Genomic DNA, 22583 nt, shown 5'->3' with positions numbered 1-22583 from the left:
CTTGTTTTTTAAATTTCTAAAAAAACTGCAAGTTTGTCGAACATGGTTTCTGGAGAATGATTAATTGACGTTTTGTTGCAGCAAGATAAAGCCGATCTTATCCGCCCGAAACGGAAATATGAGAAGAAGCCCAAAGTCTTACCGTCGTCCGCTGCTGCGCCCCAGCAGACGAGCCCGGCCGCACTGCCCGTCTTCAACGCTAAGGATCTGAATCAGTACGACTTCCCCAGCTCGGACGAAGAACCTCTCTCCCAGGTAGAAATCAGAATTTCTCTACAAATATAGGGGAGGCATGTAGGAAGTCACACATTTGACCTGCTTTATTTTATTTAAAGGTTTTGTCTGGCTCTTCAGAAGCTGAGGAAGAGAATGATCCTGATGGTCCTTTTGCTTTCCGTAGGAAAGCAGGCTGTCAGTACTATGCTGTAAGTGTCAGACTCTCTTTTTAAATGAAACTTGCTTACCTTTAATTGGCAAAATAAAATAATTTGGATTTTTTTTTAAGCCTCACTTAGACCAAACTGGCAACTGGCCTTGGACTAGTCCTGAAGACGGAGGATTAGGGGACGTGCGATACAGATACTGCTTAACTACTCTCACCGTACCCCAGAGGTGTATCGGATTTGCACGAAGACGGGTTGGGCGCGGTGGAAGGTAAAATGTTTCTGTATTCCTACCTAGTATAGGGCTATTTTGGGTAATCGAATCTAAAATTTAAAGCCGGGTAATCTTTTTAAACAGCTCATTAGTTCCCGTTTGCTGTTCTTACCTGATTTGTTGACTAAAATAGTTTTGCCACTTTGCTACCCTGGTTCTTACACAATCATAGCTTTTACTGCATAACTCTAATAGGCCCCCCCCAAAGGATCTGCTTTTCTCCCCCAAGATTGAAAACCTCAGATAAATTATCAAGAGATAGAGACTTCTGAGGAAAGGCAACAGATGAAAACAACTGGAATTCATGATTGCACACGTATTAAGTTAAAGAAACTACAAAAAGTTGTTTTGGGAATTCTGAGAGTTACTGGGAATGGGGATAAAATGTACCCAGAATTGTCCCCTTACCTAACACAGTGGATTGCTCAGCTGGTCAGGGAAGGGGATCTGTGCAGGCCCCATCCCGACACCCCGGCCTGCCGACCTGCTTACCCTTCCCTTGTTCAGACCCGGCAGGACTCCTTTCTACCCTGCCTGCCTTTGTGTGAGGAGTTGTTTGTATGGGGGGGAGCAAAGGAATTGCAGAACACAAACGCAAAGAAAAAGAAAGACATTAATGTATAAATACAGAAAAAAATTAAAAGGCAAAACAGAAAATGGTATCAAGGTGCTTTCAGGAAGAAACCCAAGGGTATAATTTAGAATAAATTAATAGATTCTACATAGGTTTCTTCATTTTTAGTTCTTAATTTCAGAATTTAGTCTCTTAAATATTAGTTTAGAATTATCTGGGAGCTAAAATACATTTTATTTAGTCATTACGATGTCGTTGTGTTGGCATCAGTAGTAGTAAAAATTCACACCGGCTATGCTTTATTACCAGCATTAATCAGCGTTAGCATGTTGAGATGGAGTCATTTGTAAAGTATATATAAATAGCATAAAAATATGTTCTATAGCCAGGCTTGGTGAGTCACGCCTATAATCCCCCTAACGTGGGAGACTGAGACGGGAGAATCACTTGAGGCCAGGAGTGCCAGAGCCCGCCTCTGCAAACTTATTTAAAAATCAGCTGGATTAGCCAGGTATTTTGTATTACATTAGCTACTGTGTTGGCTAATACAGTAGCTTGCTTGTAGTCCAGGCTACTTGGGAGGCTGAGGCAGGAGGATCGCTTGAGCCCAGGAATTCGAGGCTTCAGTGACCTGTGATCGTGCTCCTGCACTCCAGCCTGGGCAACGGAGCGAGACCCCGTCTCTTAATGGGAACAAACAAATAAATATATATATATATATGTATCCTCTAGAGTAGTGACTCTCAAATATTTTGTTTATAAGAAATTTTAATCATATATAATATCACATGTCTTCTGTTTTTCTCCTTCCTTCCTCCTCGCCCCCAAAAAGAATGAAGTTTTTGCTTAAATATAAAACAAATATGTCAGCAATATTTTATAAAATGTTTGTTTTGGTGCTTTGAAATGGAAGTGAAACTCTTTGGTTGAAAATAATTTGAAAAAAGAACCTTTATTAGAAAGTGAGATTTTAGCCTAAATACTGAAGTAATCAACTTTGTAGCTTTTAAATATTCAGTATGAGTTGGCTCTTTGGGAGTTGGGGAAGAGAAAGAAAAACCTTTTTTATACAATCTCTGAATAGCTATTTTAAATCTATGTTCCGTGTTTTATTTTTAACAGGGTCTTACTGGACAGAGCCCATTCAGACCATGACAGCATGTTTCGCCATCTGGACTCGGACATGCTTCCCTCACCACAGCACTCTCCAGCCGGTCAGCTTGCCAATACCTCAGAAACAAATACCTCGGACAGAACTTTCTCTAAAGACCTCAGTCAGATACTAGTCAATATCAAATCACGTCGATGGCGGCATTTTAGGCCTCGGACACCATCCCTACATGACGGTGACAATGATGAACTCTCCTGTAGGAAATTGTGTAGGAGTGTAAATCGAACAGGAACAGCACAACCCGGGACCCAGACATGCAGTACCTCTACGCAAAGTAAAAGTGGCAGTGGCTCAGCACACTTCGGTACGTTTGTTGTTAGGACGCACGTTTCTGTAGAAATGTTGGCTTCATCCGCTGACTTTTGAGTATGTAGTCTACTGTCCCCAACCTTTTTGGCACCAGGGACCGGTTTCATGGAAGACAATTTTTCCATGGACCGCGGGGCTAAGGGGGTGCGGTGGGTGGGCTGTTGTGGGGTGTTGTGGGTGGGGGAAGGTGGTGCAGAGCTCAGGCTGTGATGCGCAGCCTGTTTCCTAACTGGCCGCGGCTTGGGGTTGGGGTCTGCAGGATTTATGGCTAAAAAAGTCCTTTTCTCTCAAAACAGTTTTAAAAAAAGACCTCGGTCTAAGTATTTATTTGAATCCTGTTGCCATAGGCACTTGTGTGTATGTGTCTGCATTTAAACATACCCACATACAAAGGTGGTTTATTACCATTTAATGTGTGATACTTGTTTCTTGAATGCAGTCTGTGAACCACAAGATTCATTATATTTTCAAATAATATGAAAAGAAAGTGGACCCTAAATTGTTACCTATTTTATGCTTGAACACTTCTCTAGTCCTTTACCTCATCAGCTTAAATGTAGACCAGCAGAGTGAGTAGATTTGCATGGCCTTACGTGCTAACACAATAATTCAGAATAATTTATAAGAAAGAAACCAGTTTTTCAGAGAAGAATATTTATGTCAAAGGGTTGTTTTAATATTTTTGGATATATTTTCAGATAATATCTACTTTATTATAGCTACAATGTGAAATATGTATAAAATGAATGTTGTCTATTTAACATATTCCTATAATCTTAGCTTTTTGTTTTAAAGTACAAGTCTGCATTATGTGAAGCATATAGATTATAGAAATTCACTGTTAAAATTATGTTACTACAGATTTTTGTAAAGATAATTTAAATTTAGATTTTGAAAGGACTATAAAGATACTTACTCTGTTTCCCTAATGACCTGGTAGGTTACAGTTAAACTGCCTTATAAATACGAAAATTTTCTCTTTTTCTTAAAGAGCTCCAGAAAAAATGTTCCGTAAACTAATTTACTTGGTGATTAAAAAAAGGTACAGTTGACCCTTGAACAACCTGGATATTAGGGTAACCAACTCCCCAAAAAGTTAACTACTAATTACCTACTGTTGGCTGTAAGTAAACCTTACTTACCCATATCACAGTCAGTTAACACATATTTTATATATTATATGTATTATATACTATAGTTTTACAATAAAGTAAGCTAGAGAAAAGAAAACATTATTAAGGAAATTTAAGGAAGAGAAAATATGTTTACTATTTGTTAAGTGGAAGTGGATCATCATAAAGGTCTTCACATTGAGCAGGTCAGTAAGGAAGAGGAGGGGTTGGTATCGCCATCTCTGGTGGCAGGGGCAGAAGAGAAGCCACACATGTGTAAGTGGACCCACCCACACAGTTCAAAATCACGTTGTTCAGGGGTCAGCTGTATTTCTATGAAATGGAAGTCATTCAGCTCATGAGAAAAATAATCATACTTCAGAAATCGAGTAGAAGAAAATCACAATTATTCTTAGGTCTAAGAGGTTATTTATAATCCCATTAATTTTAATGTCTTTATCACCAAAAGCCAGTTCTTCTCTTCTTTTATTGTCTTAAAAGTCACAATAATGAAATTTTCAATGTGAAGGAAGACTTACATATAGTGCTAATATAGAGATTTTAACAGTGTAAACTTACAGTAGTTTTCCCTGATAATTAAGCTTTCTAAGCTGTATAAAATTTTTTGAGACTTTTCAAAGAAAATAGACATGTTTCATCAATCCCCATCTGCTCTACCCCTTAAAATAGAAAAGTCAACTTCCTAAGGATTTTATAATGGTCTTTTTTATGCAAATTGTTTTGCTGTACTACTTACGTAGGCATATCCATATCATTTGTAAAACTCACTTGATTTGTATTTGCCCAAAGAACATTTAAAAGGTGAGCATTACCAAAAGTTTAGCTGAAAAAAATCTCTGGTAACCTTGTAGTTTTCTTAATCATTTCCTTCCCCCTATATATGTGATACTTTTCTTTTTATTAAAAAAGAGGGGTTATCTGTTTTTTTTCTCTGTAGTACTTGTTTTCAGTTTCTCAAATTTTGCTAGATCTTCCTACTTAGAGAATAGATGCTTACAGACTAATAAGGGAACACTATTTATTCTTTCATATTTGTGAATATTCCAAAGACCTAAAGCTTTTCTCTTTATGCTCTGTAGAGTATATTACAGTGCAGTCATATCATATGTACAATTAACTTAGTGAATTCAACTAGAGGCCCCTGAAGAAAAAAAAAATTAGCAGTTCAAATGCTATACAGAATTCTAAATACAATTTTACTGAAAGAACATATTCTCCAGAATGAGCCTGGAATGGGAGAAGTGAATCTGTTCTTTTGCAGTGTGACTGCCTGCGTTGCCACTTGATTCTTAGCTTAAGCATTTTACCTCATTCAGTATAATTGTAGTTTTAAAGATAACTTTTTTTTTAATACAGCATGGCCCCCAAATACAAACCAAACTATTTCATCTGTTACTTAACCAGAGAAACTCTGATTCAGTCTGATGCCAGAGAAAAGCTGGCTGTGATGGGCTTATTGAAAGAGTCTCTACCAGGGTGCTCTCTAAAGGAATTTCCAAGGCTTAATTTTGACTATACAGGTCAAATATCCTTTATCCAAAACTATTGGGACCATCACAGGTGTTTCAGATATGGATTTTTCCAGATTTTGGAATATTTGCACATGCATAAGGAGATATCTTGGGAATAAGACCCATGCCTAAACACAAAAGTCATTTATGTTTCATATATACCTTATACGCAGAGCCTGAATGTAATTTATACAATATTTTTCAATAATTTTGTGCATGAAACAAAACGTTCATTGCATTTTCACAGTGACCCATCACATGAGGTCAGGTATGGAATTTTCCACTGGTGGCATCATTTCGATGCTCAAATCGTTAAGGATTTTGGAGAGGAGATTTTCAGATTTTGGATTTTCAGATTAGGGATGGTCAACTTGTACCAACTTGTTCTAAGTTGAACTTGACCATTGTGTGTGCTACAAGTCAGTTGAAACACTTTCCCACTACTTAAGCTAAATTATATGGGTTATAATTTAGCCATTTTATATTCTTCAATTATTGTCATAAATATTAATATTTATAATTATGCTGTGACATAGTGATACCCTCTGGGCTGATTTTCCCTTTTCTAAGTAATTATAAGGGCCTCTTTACTCTCATTTTTAAATAGAAAATTATAAATGATAACAGAAGTCCATTTACTTTAGTAAAGTGCATGATCTTTAACATACTAATTTTTATAGTCTGTTTCAACTGCTCAGTATCTTTTTTACTTATTTCCCAGTCTTGGACATTGTGCAGAGTTGGAACGAAATGGGCAGCCTTATTAGTTTTGTGGTGTTGAGTGCTTGGTCCTCTGGGCGCTGTGTAGCAGAATAAATAACGCAATGTTAAGGATCTTGGAAAGATTTAATATACTTAAATTCAGAATTTCTAGGACTAGGTTTTAGTACTTAAGGATAAATTATTTATTTTTAATAATCTTTAGTTAATATGTTATTTGGACAGTTTCTAAATACAGTTTTCTAATATTTTTTTAATTCACAAAAGCACCTTTAAAAATTTAGTGTTTGTTCAGTGACTATTCATTTGCATATGTTTGAGTTTATGGGATATCAAATATCAGAATTAATATCTTTTTCATAATTACAAAATACTCACATAAGAGTCCTTATGTAATTCAGAAAGACTGAAAACAGAAAGTGATTTTTTTAATTACAATTTTATATTCAGGATTTGAATTCCCAGTGAAATTTTATCAACATTACAAGTCATTGTCCTAAGCTCTCAGAATCTGCACTAAAGATTTGGTTCATCTTAATAAGTGAATAGGAGATATGTGGCTAGCGTCATAAGTTTTAATTCTTAATATCTATAACTTAGTGCAATTTAGTTATAACATAAAATGTTAATCTTACTGTGGAAATGGAACTCTATCTAGATTTGAGCACTGAATATTTTAATTAGAGTTTATAAATCTACAGTTTGTAAATCTAATCTTTATTCAAATGTGTTTCAAAATTCAGAATTTTTTTACTGTAGAAAGTGGGTTTATCACATAGCATCTATAGCAGAGTCTAGAGTAGGACTTGTAGTAAATACATAAATAGTTTTACAGGTATATAGAGAAGTACGAGAACATTCACTCTAAGGAATATTTGACTACGGATAATCTCATTCAAATCACTTGAAGCTAGATGAGTTCGGGTCTGATCATACTTTGCCACCAAATGAATTACAACAAACTTTAGTTTACAAATTAGATTTCTCGATGGCTGATAAGGACTCATGAATCCCGTCAACTCGAGCTCACTAATGAGGGAATCCTACTGTAATAACTACCTGAAGAGTCATTTCACTTTATATTTCTTTAAAAAGTTACCTTTTTTCCTACATTAAAATAATGTTCTGCCTGTGTACTACTCAAATTTATAATTCAGGGATGTCTTTTAAAACAGGTGTTTGGAGTTATTTTTGTCTTGGTTTTGTTTTTCACAAGGTATACGTTTTGATAAGCTAGACTCTGAATTTTTCAGGTTGTTTATTTCTTCCTAAGTGTCTGTCCCCCGCCCCAGCCCTGCTCAGCTGACTGAGCTACAGAAGTGCGGCTTACAGGGCAGAGTCTGAGCCTTGGGCTCTTCCAGGTGCCGGTGAGCAGCTCCACGGTTTCCCTGCACAGGAAGTGGGCTCAGAAAGTCTCATTTCATCTGAATTCCTACCCATGACAGTTGGTTAGTTAGAAGCTACCACAACAAACTTCTGCCTAGACATTTTCAGTGAGGGCAAATTCAACTTTCTAGATCAAGTTATGTGGGGATATTGGTTAGAAAGTTTGTCCAAATGTTGAACCAAAAGCTGCCTCCTTAAATATAAACCTGCAGGTTCCTGTTTTGCTCATGAAAGCACACTAAGTTTACTCACTCCCCAACACCGTAATGTCGTTCACATATCTGAAGTCCTGTCATCCTTCCCCAGTCCCAGTTCCCAGTTAAACATTCTTAGTCTTCTCTTCTACGTAGAATTGTAAGGTGCTCTGCGTATGAGTTTTTTTAAGCACTTGATTCATACTGTTGGTGCATAAAATGTTTGATTATTTCTTGTAAATAATATTAAATCCAAAAGTTTTTGGCTATTTCTTTTTAAATTTAAGACCTCATTGATGTGGGTTTTTTATTCCTTCTTGTCTGACCTCAGACAGTTTTTTCACCTGTAGTGTAAGATTGAAGGAAGAAATCACCAGGCTCCCTCCTAACCTCCACATTTTTTGATTCTGTGAAAGGATTCTGATTCTAGATTTGGTCATCTTTCAACAGTAACCATCTTGCCCCTCTCTGTGTGAATTACAAACTTGACTACCATATCTGGAGGTAGACATACAGCCTAAGAGCTTTCTACCTTGATGTCTCAGTCCATTCAGGTATCTCGACCTGGCGGCTTCTCAGGATAAAGACGCAAGGGCTTTTCTGGGTAAATAACATGTAAAATCCAGTCCAGATTTTATTTGCACAAATTGACTACCTCACCTTGGTCCAACCTTTCCTGTTTATTCACACTGCCTTCTTTTGTATTGGAATTTCATTTCTCAGAAGAAATATAAAATCTTAGCATCTCATAGCTGAAAAGGACCTTAATGATCACCTAATTTAATCTTTTTCACATTTTCGGTGAAGGTACTGAGTCTCAAAAGATTGACTAACTTGCCCAAGAATACTCAGCTAGGTATGATAGAGCTGAGGACTAAAACTCAAGGTCACTTGGCCCCAGGCCTGTGGTTTTATTACCAACTGTTCCTTCCAGGTTACACGTTGCTCTCTGTTTCTTCTTTATCGCTTACCAAAAATGTCCAGGAAAAGCTTCATAACTGGACTCCAGTAGAGTATAGCAGTATCTAGGACATAGGCTAACACAGTAATGTAAAATGTTGAGTAGTTAAGTGCTCTAAAATATTGGTTGCATTTTTATTTCTAAATCTATTGCTGTATTAGGAGGAAGTTAATAGTTGTTAAAAAAATAATTGAAATTCACAAGACCCTCAGAGACCCAGGATTAAAATGTTAATTTAAATAGAGCAAAAACTATTTGGAACTTTATTCAAATTTATTTCTAATTATTGCTAAAATTTTAATTAAAACACACACAAACATCAGCAAAGTTTTACAAAAGAATACTTTCATCTCATATAAATGGAGTTTTGTATATAGGTATTCAGTGAATGCTACTTGTTTTTCTTTTTTTTTTTTTTTTTTTTTTTTGTTGAGACAGAGTCTCACTTTGTTGCCCAGGCTAGAGTGAGTGCCGTGGCGTCAGCTAGCTCACAGCAACCTCAGGCTCCTCGGCTTAAGCGATCCTACTGCCTCAGCCTCCCGAGTAGCTGGGACTACAGGCATGCGCCACTATGCCCGGCTAATTTTTTCTATATAGATTTTTAGTTGTCCATATAATGTCTTTCTATTTTTAGTAGAGACGGGGTCTTGCTCAGGCTGGTCTCGAACTCCTGACCTTGAGCAATCCACCCACCTCGGCCTCCCAGAGTGCTAGGATTACAGGCGTGAGCCACCGCGCCCGGCCTGTTTTTCTATATATGTGATGACCTTCCAAAAATGGGGAGTTTTTTTCTTTAATTTACTGAGCATTCCTTACTGGAAAAATCAAGGATTAGGCAACACACTCAACTTAGGAAATTAAAGTGTAAATCCCAAACACATACTGACAGAAGTATCTGGTAAGTTAAGGTTTAAACAATTGCTTTTTGTGGATTTTTTTAAACATAAGAATAAATGTTACGTTAATTATGAACATTCTTTCAGGGCAGCAGTGACTTTTGTCGATTGTCTTCAAATTTTGATACAAATTTCTGCTAAATGGAAATGGTCATGTTAACAGGAAGTTACTTTTATGTCAATATTTAGGAATCATACTATTATCTATAAAAGGCATCTCTATAGATGATGTGAATTACAAACATAGTAGGAAAAGAAACCTATCAAAGGACAGGTACCAGCTAAACAGATCTATAAGAGACACACAAAATAAGAAAATCAATAGTAGAATCTTTCCAACAAGAAATTACTTTTTTGCCCTTGTAGCCCAGGAACTTAGTTCAGCTCAAGTGTAAGAGCCTGTGTAGATACTAATAACTTAATGAGGTTTTCCTGAATATTATTTTATAATTTTCTGGTTCATTTTCTAGTTGTACCAGGTAGAGACAGTATCCTCAGGGATAGAGAAAGATTCCTCCTGAGTTATAAATGAAAATTATAAAACTTGATGAAGTGATACTCTAACTAAATTATCAAACTGCAGTTAAACAACAGCAAATTAGGTGACAGTATTTTGAAGACATTAAACTTTAGATTGAGGAAATTTGCATGACTTGTAGACTCCCTAGTACCCAGGGGTGCATGATGACCCTTTTTTTGTTTTAAAATAATTCTTACTCAAGCATCATAGGCTTCTTAAAGAAGCCTTCGAGGTCAAAGGTATTGTGATTGTATGTGCTTTTTTTTCCTCCTTTTTTTAATTGGCAAAAAAGTGGAAAAAAAGAAAAAGGTTTCCTTTTTAAAAATTGCACACACTTTTTGGGGGGGTAATAAATGAACATTTTTTTGTTTGTTTTTTTTAGAACTGAGCTCTCCATAGACAAACATAAGTAGCATAACACAGTGTCTTTCCTCAGACATCATTCTGTACAGTAAACCAACACAAACAGCTCCGTTCTTATTGACTGGATTTTTTCCAGGTGGGTTAATTGGGTGGGGAAAAGTAACCTTAACATTGGAGCCTCTTTTCTTCCTGTTAAACTTAAAGGATGGATTATTTAAAAAAAAAAAAAAAAATGGTAATAAACCAATAATTGTAATCTTTCATATAGAGGAAATTTTGTAATGACTAAAATGAGAAAATATATAGAACAATTAGTATATATACACAGAACTATCAGGAACCATCTGAATGCATTGGGAAGGTAATATGGATAAAATAGACATCAAATGATAATTATCGAATTTCTTCTCAAGCTCAGTGCAAAATTGAATTCCAACTCTGGATTAAAAAAACTGATATTATTCTATACTACCTAGCACAGGTGTCACAGCTTTGCAAAAATAGTGGTATTGAAACTTGGGAAGTGAGCAGTTCTCTTTCCTGTGTTTAATTCGGGAAGTTTAATTTTCTTTTTCTTTAAATTCAAGCCACTCTTGTTAAATGTGGTAGCAGAAATGCCGAAATTTTCATCTGGAAGTGATCTTTAGCAAGATCTTAAACCTTTGTCAAATGCTTTAATTCTCCACAATTGTTTTAATGCTGAATTTGTTTAAATATTGTAAGATATGTGTGATATCTGTGCATTTTATAAAGTGTTTCCTTATGTTATGTTATGTTCAGCATTTACAGCCGAACAATACCAGCAACATCAACAGCAGCTGGCACTAATGCAGAAACAGCAGCTTGCGCAAACTCAGCAACAGCAAGCAAGTAGTAATTCCTCCACCACCGCTTCACAGGTGAGGGATTTGTCTGTCTTATGATCATCCCTCATTGTTTCCCACCAGAGTTCATCTCTAATTACCAACTGTTGTCATAGAACCTTGCATCTAACCAGCAGAAAAGTGGCTTTCGCCTGAATATACAGGGTTTAGAAAGAGCATTGCAGGTGAGTATGGAAGCCGTTGCTTCTGCTCCCTATTTTAAAAAGTAAAAGTAAAAAACATAGTTGAATGAGACGGAGACACCGTCTTTAAGTATGACCTGTGATCTGTTAACGTACCTCTTTCATGTGTCGCCCCCCCCAGCTCCTTATCTTGGGTGCTTCAATTATTACTAAGATTTTTTTTAAATTATACTAAAATATCCTCTTTTACTATTGAAAGAGATCACTTTTAAGCCTAAAGCATGATAAATGTTTTCTGTTTAAAACATTTAGGGCTTAAAGGCTGAGATTTGAGTCTCTAAGCATCTTGCAGGAGAAATTCATTTTTAAAAATTTAAGAGGGCCGGGCGCGGTGGCTCACGCCTGTAATCCTAGCACCCTGGGAGGCCGAGGCGGGTGGATCGCTCGAGGTCAGGAGTTCGAGACCAGCCTGAGCAAGAGTGAGACCCCGTCTCTACTAAAAATAGAAAGAAATTATATGGACAACTAAAATATATATATACAAAAAATTAGCCGGGCATGGTGGCGCATGTCTGTAGTCCCAGCTACTCGGGAGGCTGAGGCAGTAGGATTGCTTAAGCCCAGGAGTTTGAGGTTGCTGTGAGCTGGACTGACGCCACAGCACTCACTCTAGCCCGGGCAACAGAGTGAGACTCTGTCTCAAAAAAAAAAAATTTAAGAGGCCTCTCCATTTTAGGGTTAAATTATGATGTGATATTCTGTTACTTCTATTTCTAAAGGAATAGTTATCTTACTATCCCAAAGGTGCCCTTGGTTTGTGTGTGTACATGTGTGTGTGTGTGTGTGTGTGTGTTAGGTGAAAGTTTACGTACTTATGTATTCACTATATGTATTTGCAAATCACTGAAATGAAATGCTCTAGCAGCATATTTCTTGTCCAGCATTTGGTGTTGGAGGTTTGCTGTTTCCACATTGTAGAAGGCTTAGATTGGTGATTGACTAGTACGTATCATATAGTCACACATGCAGATCAAAACGTGTGACTCTTGAGTTAGAAGGCTACTTTTCACTCCTCAAATTTATGACTGTCAGAAGAAATGAAGAGATTTCAGTGGTTTGCCATTTTCATTTATATTCAAGCTGATTTTGGTATGCCTGTGTAGCTTTAATATTAATTTAAAACTAAGTGATACTGATTCGATTCCTTTTGTATTTTATTTTTAGGGTTTTGTTTCTAAGACTTTGGATTCTGCTAGTGCTCAGTTTGCTGCTTCTGCTTTGGTAACGTCAGAGCAGCTGATGGGATTCAAGATGAAGGATGATGTGGTGCTTGGAATCGGGGTGAATGGCGTCCTTCCAGCCTCAGGTAGAGAGAGAGCATTTAAGCTGTTTGGTTATGTTTACAAGGTCTGTCTGAAACACAGACGGCAGAGTTTCGCGTGGCTGAGCTGTGCCTTTCCTTTTCTCTCGAGGAGTCTACAAGGGCTTACACCTCAGCAGCGCGACGCCAGCAGCACTTGCGCACACGAGTCCGTCGGCAGCAGGTTCAGCCTTGTTACAGCCTTCAAATGTCACACAGACTGCAGGTTCCCACAGTGCACTGAGCCACCAAGTAACTGCTGCCAACGCTGCGACCGCTCAGGTGCTGATTGGGAACAACATTCGACTAACTGTCCCTTCGTCAGTTGCCACTGTAAACTCTGTTGCCCCAATAAGTGCACGACACATACCTAGGACTTTGAGTGCTGTTCCGTCGTCCGCCTTAAAGCTGGCTGCCGCGGCCAACTGTCAGGTTTCCAAGGTTCCACCCTCGTCCTCGGTGGACTCGGTTCCAAGGTGAGTAGTTATTTTAAGCCTAAACTATCTGAAAAATGTGAGATCTAACGGAAATCCTCTGGCATTGTTCTTTACCTGTTTCTTTGTGTTTCCTGCTGTTTTTCTATTATACATTAAAAATGTATAGATGAGCATTGATTACTTATTTATTTAAGAGCTAAACAAATGTTATAATTTAATATTAGTTGAGAATTTGAACTAAATGGTATAGTAAATATTGCCTATATGATTTGGGACATTCCTTTCTTACTATAACAATGGCTTATAATGCTCTTATTTTTCTTTCACCTTTGGATGGAAGAAATTCTCTTTAGAATATTTCTTCTGTTTATGATTTTTTTTGCACAGCTTCTCATGTAAACAGTTAGAATTGATTGCACACCATCCCCAATCACTAGTGTGCTAAGCTGTTCTTAATAATGTAAAGACAAAGAATTCATGCCAGGTCAACTTTTAATCAAACCATTATTTTCTATGCTAACTTGCCCTCTTGAGTTTCAATGGATGGTTTGGAATTTTTGCTCAGGCTCTATTATTATGTTTTAAATATTAATGATAATTAAAATCCTGCTGTTTACAAGGTGCTTATAGGGAAAACACAAAGAGAAAGACAGGTGTTTTCAGTTTAGTTGGAAGACAAGCATAAAAGTGTGAAAAGCTAAATAATGTTAACTGTAAGTAGTAGGTGAATATTGTTCTAGAGGTATCACAAAGCATTGTATGCTTGTCAGATTCAGTGTATGGTTGGTGGCTATAGTTTCCGTATGAAGAGACATCTTTTTGCACTGAGGGGATTCAGAGACTGTTCTAACAAAATAAGATCAGATTCAATCTGGGGTAGTGTTTGCTTAGACAAAGAGGAAAAGAGTGTTGCAGGCAGATGGAATGTGCTAAGTGAAAGAACAAAGTTGGAGAAATGTAAGTGTTTAGAGGTTAACAGGTAAACTGGTTTTTCTATAGGAAGGTTAGTAATTGAAATGGGAATGGCAGAAGATGGCCAGACTGTGGAGGACCTTGAATGCTAGACTGATAGACTTCCTCAGCCAGGAGGAAGAGAAAGAGCAGGGTTTGTAGCAGCAGATGGTAGCCTTTAGTTTCAAAGCCACGCTCTGAACTTAAGTAACAGTCATTATCTGCTCAATACCCAGCCATTCCTATGGTATTCTTGGTCTGGTCATAGCTAATCAATCAGCCATAGTTCTGACATACTTATGATATGGTTCTGCTGCTATAGAATTGTGTAACTGTGGAACATTTGCAGTGTGTGGAACTTGTGTATCACTTGTTCCTTTGTTTATAAAGATGAGGAAACTGAGAGATCTAGAGAAGTTAACAGACTTCTCCAAGGACACTCAACAGTCTAGGTGATAGAATAAGTAAAACCCTAGTATTATGGTCACTAGCTAAGCTGTCCTACTCAACCCTGTGTATTTAGAACCCCGACTTAAAGTCCTGACATGAACCTCAGTCATATGCGTTCCTTTTTTAAGACTCTTTGAAAAGGTTTAATAGAAGTGGAAGTTAAAGCTACAGTTACTAAAACTTGGGAATTCTTTATGTGTTTTCAACATCTAGGTTGCTTGGGTGCTGCTACAGTTGGTAATATAGTTGACCGTGGAATTTATAGTCAACATTAGCCCGATTTCTGAGCATATATTCCTGATATATAAAAGTTGATATGAAGGTTCATATTTCTCTACTTGCTGTCTTATCCTCAAAGACTCAAATTTCTTCCTGTTATTAAAAAAATAATCAAAATTTTTATTGGGAAGATAGTTTTCATTTGCTAAATTTTTTACGTTGCAGATAAGTAATTGATTGACCTTTCTTTCAACAGGGAAAATCATGAATCAGAAAAGCCAGCACTGAACAACATAGCAGACAATACACTAGCGATGGAGGTGACGTAGCTTCCTCGGGAGCGGGACTGCGGCCTGGGGACTGATTAGGTGCTATGCATCAGTAGCATTTTGAATGCAAGGGATGGCGGAATGCAGCACATGCGTTTCCGTGGCAGCTGCGGAGACTTGACAGCGATGCTCATCTCTCGTGCTTCAGTTTTTCTTTTCTTACTGTTAATAGGAAAAAATCAACATCTGTAAATTAAGACTACAGCAATTATCTGTACAGTACTGCATATTTGTAATACCCTTGTATATATGTTACTTGAATACAGAAATGTTCATTTGTGATGCTTTGCACTTGGGGGTGGGAGGGTGGGAGGGAAATAAACTGCAACAAAGAGTGTGAGATGTGAGATTGTATAGAGATGAAGTGTCATCACATCATGTGCATGGTGCGGAACCTGCTGTTTTACCTATTTATTGTGCCGTGTTTACAGTTTTTTGTACACTGTACCTTCATTGGTTCCTGTGCTGTAGTAAATGTGTTAGGTAGCTGTGGACTCCTTGGTATTTTGTAAATGGTATAACATAACTTGGTTCCCCTCTGGGTCCTTGAGTTTTCTGTGTATCATGTGAAAAAAATGGTGACATACATACAGAATTTTACAAAAAAAAAAAAAAGGCATCAGTTTTTTAAAAAATGGGGAATGTACTGTTAAGTGGGGATCTTCCTGGTCTACTATCATTAGGACAAGTAACAAGCTAAAAATGAAGTCTCTTGAATCTTCCCATCCCCAACTTGCCCACAACGCTGTGGGCAGTTTCTGGTACTGAAAGCACTAATGTTACGTTGCTGCTCCACAAACAGCCCAGTCGTCCCATTTCCTTCCACACCAAAAAGTGTTAAATCAAGTATGCAAATGGAGTCCTCACAACTGGAGTTTATGTTGTCTTGCCCTTTTTTTAGCACAAAAAAATGTACTTTTTTATTGTCCAATTGTTTGGAAGACTTCATTCTTTACTTGTTCTTGCAAAAGGATATGAGGGAGAAGAATGCAGTAATTGCTGTACGTGTATCATCATTCCAGTTTCTAGAAACAGCCAGCGTTTTTCCTTTTAAGATTCTCCAGAAGGCTGCAAGGCCAGAGCCACAAATACCGGGTGCCTTCCTCTGGGAATGTGTGACCTCTTCTGTGAAGAGAACGGCGCTGGCAGACGGCTGCTAGGGCTTTGTCAGTGCCGATGTCTGAATGCCCAGTCCAATGGCATACATTATCCTTAAGGTTTTTAATCCCACCTGGAAAAATTGTGATAGAATTCTCACAAAATAAACCCAGGGCATTACATGTTGACAAACTAATGTGTAGTGGTCTTTTGCTTTTATTTTCCACGCAAGAACTTTTGTGTGACTTTAATTACAATCATTGAGTAAAGGGGGGAGGGAAATGGGGAGTGATGACTTCTAAGTTCACTTTTTCTCAACAATTATTTATTGAATGACTATAGGCCTGGGACTGTTTTAGGCCCTACACCGGCGAGAAAAATCCCTCCCTCCTAGAGTTTGTTAATCTCGTTGGCGGAGAAAAGCTACATTTTAAAACGTATTATGATAAGTATTAGGAAGAAAAGTAAAGCAAGGAAGGGGAAGCCCTGGCAGTGTGGGCGGCAGGTCCAAGTTTCCGGCAGGGCGGCCAGGCGGGGCCTCACGGGCGGTTACATCTGATCAGAGACTTGGCATCAAGGAACAGGTTTCAGGCAGAGAAGAAAAGTGCAGAGACCCCAGGTGGGAGTGTGCCCGGCCGGCCTGCGAGGGACAGGTGCCAGGGACCGGTGCGGCCGGCCTGCGAGGGACAGGTGCCAGGGACCGGTGCGGGACTCTCAGGACTTGGGCTTTGCCGTCTGCTGAGAACGGAGTTTGGGGCGGACGAGTGGCGAGAGGCGGCAGGGCCAGCTCAGTTAGGCTGCTGCAGTGACCCAAGTTAGTCAGAGGTGGTTGGATCCTGTTTTATTTTAAAGGGACCCATTAAAATTTGCTGACTGAATATAGACATAAGGGACACAGGAAAGGGAAGAGTCAAGGCTGACGTCAAAGTGTTTGCCTGAGCACTGACCACAGCTGGAAAGCGCTGTGGGAGGAGCAGGTTTAAGATAGGAAGTTCAACTTGGGACTGTTTGAGAGAGACGTTGACATCCAGACAGCCGTCAAGCAGTCAGCTGCATACGAAAGTCTGGAGTTGGGAGGAGAGGTTTGAGCTGGAGGTTCAAAACTTGAGGGTCATCTTCATAGCTCAAGCTTAAAGCCACGAATCTGGGGGCGGTCACCAAGAGAGTGGGATCAAATCTGTGCAGTACAGCTGTCCGCGACCACCGGGTACGCTAAAGTTACTCTAACCTTCCAGGGAACTCCTTGTCTCAAAAGGACAGGCTTCCAATTTGGATAATTGCTTTTGTTTGTTCTACATTTTTTGAGGGGAAAATATATAAAAGCTGCCTTCTTCTAGTGGCTGATGACTGTGACTAGAACTTTAAACTGTAAACTGCTGGTTTAAATATACTCAAGAATAATTAGGATTAGGATTAAAGTTTCTGAAATTAGCCCAGCAGATAGCATGAGGCCTGGGTCCCCAAATTCTGCCAAGTATGCCTACTGTCCGCAGCCAGTTCATAACTGGATTGAGGAACAATTAAGTCCTCATCACGCATGTCCAATCAGCAATTTGAAATGAGTCTTGCATTGGGGTTGCTAAGTGACAGGCAAGTGACAACCAATACCCATGCAGCACTCAATTATCTTATTTAACCACAACAGCTCTGAGATGCAGAGAAAATACAGATTAGTATTACGCACATTTTAAGATAAAATTTACCCAAAACTGAGTTTTCAGCCTCTAGATTTCTTGCCATTTTTTCATATACTTCGCTACCAATGTTGTAATAGTCTGAAGTAAAGGACTTAAAAAAGAGCAATTTAAACACTAAAACTTTAGGGAAAGAGAAATAGGTCATCAGGGAACCTTGACACCTAGTCTAATAACTACCACGTACAATGTAACAGACCCTATGCATAATAATTCCCTTGTTTAATCCTGACAACGACCCTTTTAAGTAGATACTAGGATTGTCACCATATTATACGTGGGATTCACTCAAGGTCATATATAATTGACAGTCTAGGATTTAAACTGCTATCTGCCAGACACCAAAGGTGGTTTGCCTACCTACCACTACGTTGGGGATAAACCTAGAAATAGATTTAAACAGCTTCCTTAATAAATTTTGTTCCTATTATGCTCCTAAAGAAATTGGTAATGTTAAGTCTGTTACCCTGGCATTGTTATGATTTTGTCCATTTTATGAGAAGAAACCAAAAAAACCTCCCAAACTATATGACTTTTTACCCTAGCTGTAAATCTCATTTTAGCAAAAGAACTATCTATGTAAACTGTTTCTGAACTCCAAATTCGGCAGTTTTTTTCATGAATTTTTTTTTTTTTTTTTTTTGAGACAGAGTTTCACTCTGTTGCCCGGGCTAGAGTGCCATGGCGTCAGCCTAGCTCACAGCAACCTCAAACTCCTGGGCTCTAGCCACCCTTCTGCCTCAGCCTCCTGAGTAGCTGGGACTACAGGCATGTGCCACCATGCCCAGCTAATTTTTTCTATATATTTTTAGTTGGCCAGATAATTTCTTTCTATTTTTAGTAGAGACGGGGGTCTCACTCTTGCTCAGGCTGGTCTCGAGCTCCTGAGCTCAAAATGATCCACCCGCCTCGGGCGCCCAGAGTGCTAGGATTACAGGTGTGAGCCACTGCACCTGGCCCTAAGCTATATCTTTTATAATAAATTGGTAATAGTAAAGCGATGTCTTGAGTTCTGTGAGCCATTCTAGCAAAATTGTTGGACCTGAAGGAGAGGGTCATGGGAACGCCCATATTTATACCCACTAGGTCAGAAGAACAGCTGGCAACCTGGGACTTGTGATTGGTATCTAAAACGGGAGCAGTCTTGTGGGACAGAGCCCTTAACCCGTGGGGGGGGGGGTCTACGTTAACTTCAGGTAGTGTCAGAATTGAATTATAGGACACGCAGTTGGTGTCCAAAGAGTTGCAGAACTAACTGATTGTTGATGTGGGGGAAACAAACCTATATTTTGTGTCCAACATGTTCTGAGCAAAAACTCTACATTAAATTCATATATGAAAACCCCACAGCTAACATTATACTCAATGAAAGACAAAGATTTTCCTCTAGGAGCAGGAACAAGACAAGATTGCCACTTTTACCACTTCCATTCAACATAGTACTGGAAGTCCTAGTCAGAGTAATTAGGCAAGAAAAAGAAATAGATCCAAATCAGGAAGAAGGAAAAATTGTCTGTTTGCAGATAACATGATCTTATATGTAGAAAACCCTAAAGACTCTACCAAAAAACTGTGAGAAATAATAAATTCAGCAAAGTTGCAAGATATAAAATCATACAAAAACCTCTTGTGTTTTTATACACCAACAATGAATGATCTGACAAGAAAATTATTATAAAACAATTCCATTTGTAATAGCACAAAAAAGAATAAAATACTTAGGAATAAACTTAACCAAGGAGATAAAAGATTTATACACCAAAAACTACAAAACATTACTAAAAGAAACAATACACAAACAAATGGAAAGACATCTCATGTTCATGGATGGGATGACTTGCTATTGTTAAAATGTCAATACTATCTATCCAAAGTGATCTACAAATTTACTGCAATCCCCATCAAAATACCAATAATAATTTTTGCAGAAATAGAAAAACTCATCCTAAATCTCAAGGCAACTTGAATAGCCAAAACAATCTTGAAAAAAAAACCAAGTTGGAAGATTCACACTTCCTGATTTCAAAACTTACTACAAAGTTATAATAATTAAAACAGTGTGGTAATGGCATTAAGACAGATATATAGACCAAGTAAACAGAATAAAGGACACAGAAATAAACCCTTACTATATGGTCAATGATTTTTGACAAGGGTGCCAAGACCATTCAATGGGGAAAGAAGAGTCTCTTCAACAAATTAACTCAAAATGGGTGAAAGATCTAAATGTAAGACCGAAAACTTTTTAATATAAAACTTTTAGAAGAAATCATCAGGGGAAAGTTTCTTGGAATTGGCAAGGTTTCTTGGATATGGCACCAAAGGTACAGATAACAAAAGAAAAAATAAATTGGACTACATGAAAATTCAAAACTTCTATGCGTCAGACACAACAGAGTGAAAAAGCAACCTACAGAATGGAAAAAAAATGTTTGCATATCATATATCTGGTAAAAGGTTAACATCCACAACATACAAAGAAGTCCTATAACTCAATATACCACCAACTAATGACCTAACTAAAAAATGGACAAAGTGCCTGAATAGACATTTCTTCAAAGAATATATGGCAAAAGCATATGAAAAGATATTTAAGATCACTACTCATTAGAGAAATGCACATTAAAACCACAATGAGATATCTCATACCCATGAGGATGGCCACTATTAAAAAACACACACACACAGAAAGTAAGGACGTGGTAAGGACGTGGAAAAATTGGCACACTTCAGCAGTGCTGCTGGGAATGTCAAACTGTGCAGCTGCTACAGAAAACAGTACAATGTTTACTCAAAAAACTGAAAAATAGAATTACCATATGACCCGAGGATTCCACTTCTGGGCATATAAAAGAATTGAGAGCAGGGTCTTGAAGAGATATTTGTACACCTGCGTTCATCATTATGTACACCTATGTGCATTACTACAATAACCAAGAGGGAGAAGCAAAGCAAGTGTCCATCAACAAAACGTGGTATATACATACAGTGGAATATTAATACTCAACCTAATAGTCCATACAATGGAATTCCACACAGCCTAATTCCGCACAATGGAATATTATTAATATACAACCTAAAAAGGAAGGAAGTCCTATCACATGCTACAGCATGGATGAACCTTGAGGACATTATGCTAAGTTAAATAAAACAGTCATAAGAAAGACAAATGTATGATTTCCTCTTATATTTGGTATCTAAAATGTTAATAGTCATGGCTGGGCGCAGTGGCTCACGCCTGTAATCCTAGCACCCTGGGAGGCCGAGGTGGGTGGATCACTTGAGGTCAGGAGTTCAAGACCAGCCTGAGCAAGAGCGAGACCCCGTCTCTACTAAAAATAGAAAGAAATTATCTGGCTAACTAAAAATCTATATAGAAAAATTAGCCGGGCATGGTGGCGCATGCCTGTAGTCGCAGCTACTCGGGAGGCTGATACAGGAGGATCGCTTGAGCCCAGGAGTTTGAGGTTGCTGTGAGCTGGGCTGACGCCACGGCACTCACTCTAGCCTGGGCAACAGAGTGAGACTCTGTCTCAAAAAAAAATAAAATAAAATAAAATAAAATATTAATAGTCAAACTCATAGAAGCAGAAAGGTGGTCACCAAGAGACTAAGGGGAGGGGAGACGGGGAGGTAATAGCTGCAGAGACTGTTTCTCACGAAAGAGTTCTGGGTATTGCTCGCACACCGACGTGAATAACCTTCTACTGCACCATACACTTAAAATCGGTAAAGATTAAATGTTATGTTATGGTATTTTATCACAATTAAACATATTTTTAATACCCCAAGATAATAAACACTCAAAAGATGTCACTTCCTAGCACTATTTTGCCGTATTCATTGTGGTCTGCGCTCTCGCGGTCACGTCTGGCACCTCCGCGCAGGCAGGCTGGACGCCCCCTTGGGTCCGCCCGGTGTCGCCGCCGCCGCCGGAGCGAAACCAGCCGGGGGGAGAGGGGGGCACCGGCCCCGCAGAAATCGGGTCGCACCAAAAACAAGCGGTTTATTTGGAGAGCTGGTTGGTAAAACGTTTGCCAGCGCACCGCATCGATTTCGCTTTCGGCCCTCTCTGCCATCAGACAGGGCACTAAGGGCCTCAAGGAAAGGGCCCCGCTGTTCCGGATGCCTTGGTGGCACCGGGAGCGCGGAGGGCGGGCTCTGGTGACCACGTGGAGGTCACTTCTGTCCCCTGGTTTCTTCCGCAGCAAGGGGCTCGGGCCAAGGGAAACAGAGAGGACCACCGAGTCCCGGCGAGGAAGGTGTGTCAGTCGCCGCGTCTCTGCCGCGCGGCCACCAGGCCGGACCCCGCGGGCGCGCAGTCCCCAGCCGGGTCCGAGCGCGCACGCTCCCGCCGGCAGTTGGCGACGCGGGAGGCCGGAGGCGGCGCTTCTGGAACTTTCGCTAACGCCAAGGGGCCAAATACCCAGCTCTCCGAGGCCGCCGGCGGAAACCGGCTGATGAAACGTGCTGGGACTCTGTCCCCAAACGGGCGTCTGGCGACGCCGCACGGCCGGCGCCGGGCGGTCACTGGCGCCCCCTCGCGGCGCGTGGGACAGAGACCCGCACAGCCCCGCGTGCGACGGCGCGTCGCGTCGGGCTGGGGTCGGGAAAGGACGCAGGGACCGGGGAGCGGGTCTACCA

At 39.3% G+C, this 22583-nt stretch overlaps 1 protein-coding gene across 7 annotated transcripts in view; it reads left to right on the top strand.

The window, feature by feature from the left end:
- The window catches only part of EPC1 (enhancer of polycomb homolog 1), a 95655-nt gene extending 79214 nt beyond the window's left edge, over nt 1-16441 (top strand). For 3 of the 7 annotated variants that reach the window (XM_069458674.1, XM_069458677.1, XM_069458671.1), the window contains exons 7-14: nt 82-255; nt 336-425; nt 506-654; nt 2354-2706; nt 11176-11294; nt 12626-12767; nt 12874-13237; nt 15075-16441. In XM_069458674.1, coding sequence (XP_069314775.1) covers nt 82-255; nt 336-425; nt 506-654; nt 2354-2706; nt 11176-11294; nt 12626-12767; nt 12874-13237; nt 15075-15147 — 1464 coding nt within the window. In that variant the 3' untranslated portion in view covers nt 15148-16441. Of the gene's footprint in view, nt 1-81; nt 256-335; nt 426-505; nt 655-2353; nt 2707-11175; nt 11295-11374; nt 11444-12625; nt 12768-12873; nt 13238-15074 lie in introns of all 7 variants that reach the window. The other 4 variants (XM_069458673.1, XM_069458670.1, XM_069458675.1 and 1 more) reach the window with 3 other exon arrangements.
- Nucleotides 16442-22583: the final 6142 nt, after the last annotated feature.

This window comes from Eulemur rufifrons, chromosome 25 (genome assembly GCF_041146395.1).
Source record: "Eulemur rufifrons isolate Redbay chromosome 25, OSU_ERuf_1, whole genome shotgun sequence".
NCBI classification, from domain to species: Eukaryota; Metazoa; Chordata; class Mammalia; order Primates; family Lemuridae; genus Eulemur; species Eulemur rufifrons.
This window is presented reverse-complemented; position numbering and strand designations above follow the sequence as displayed.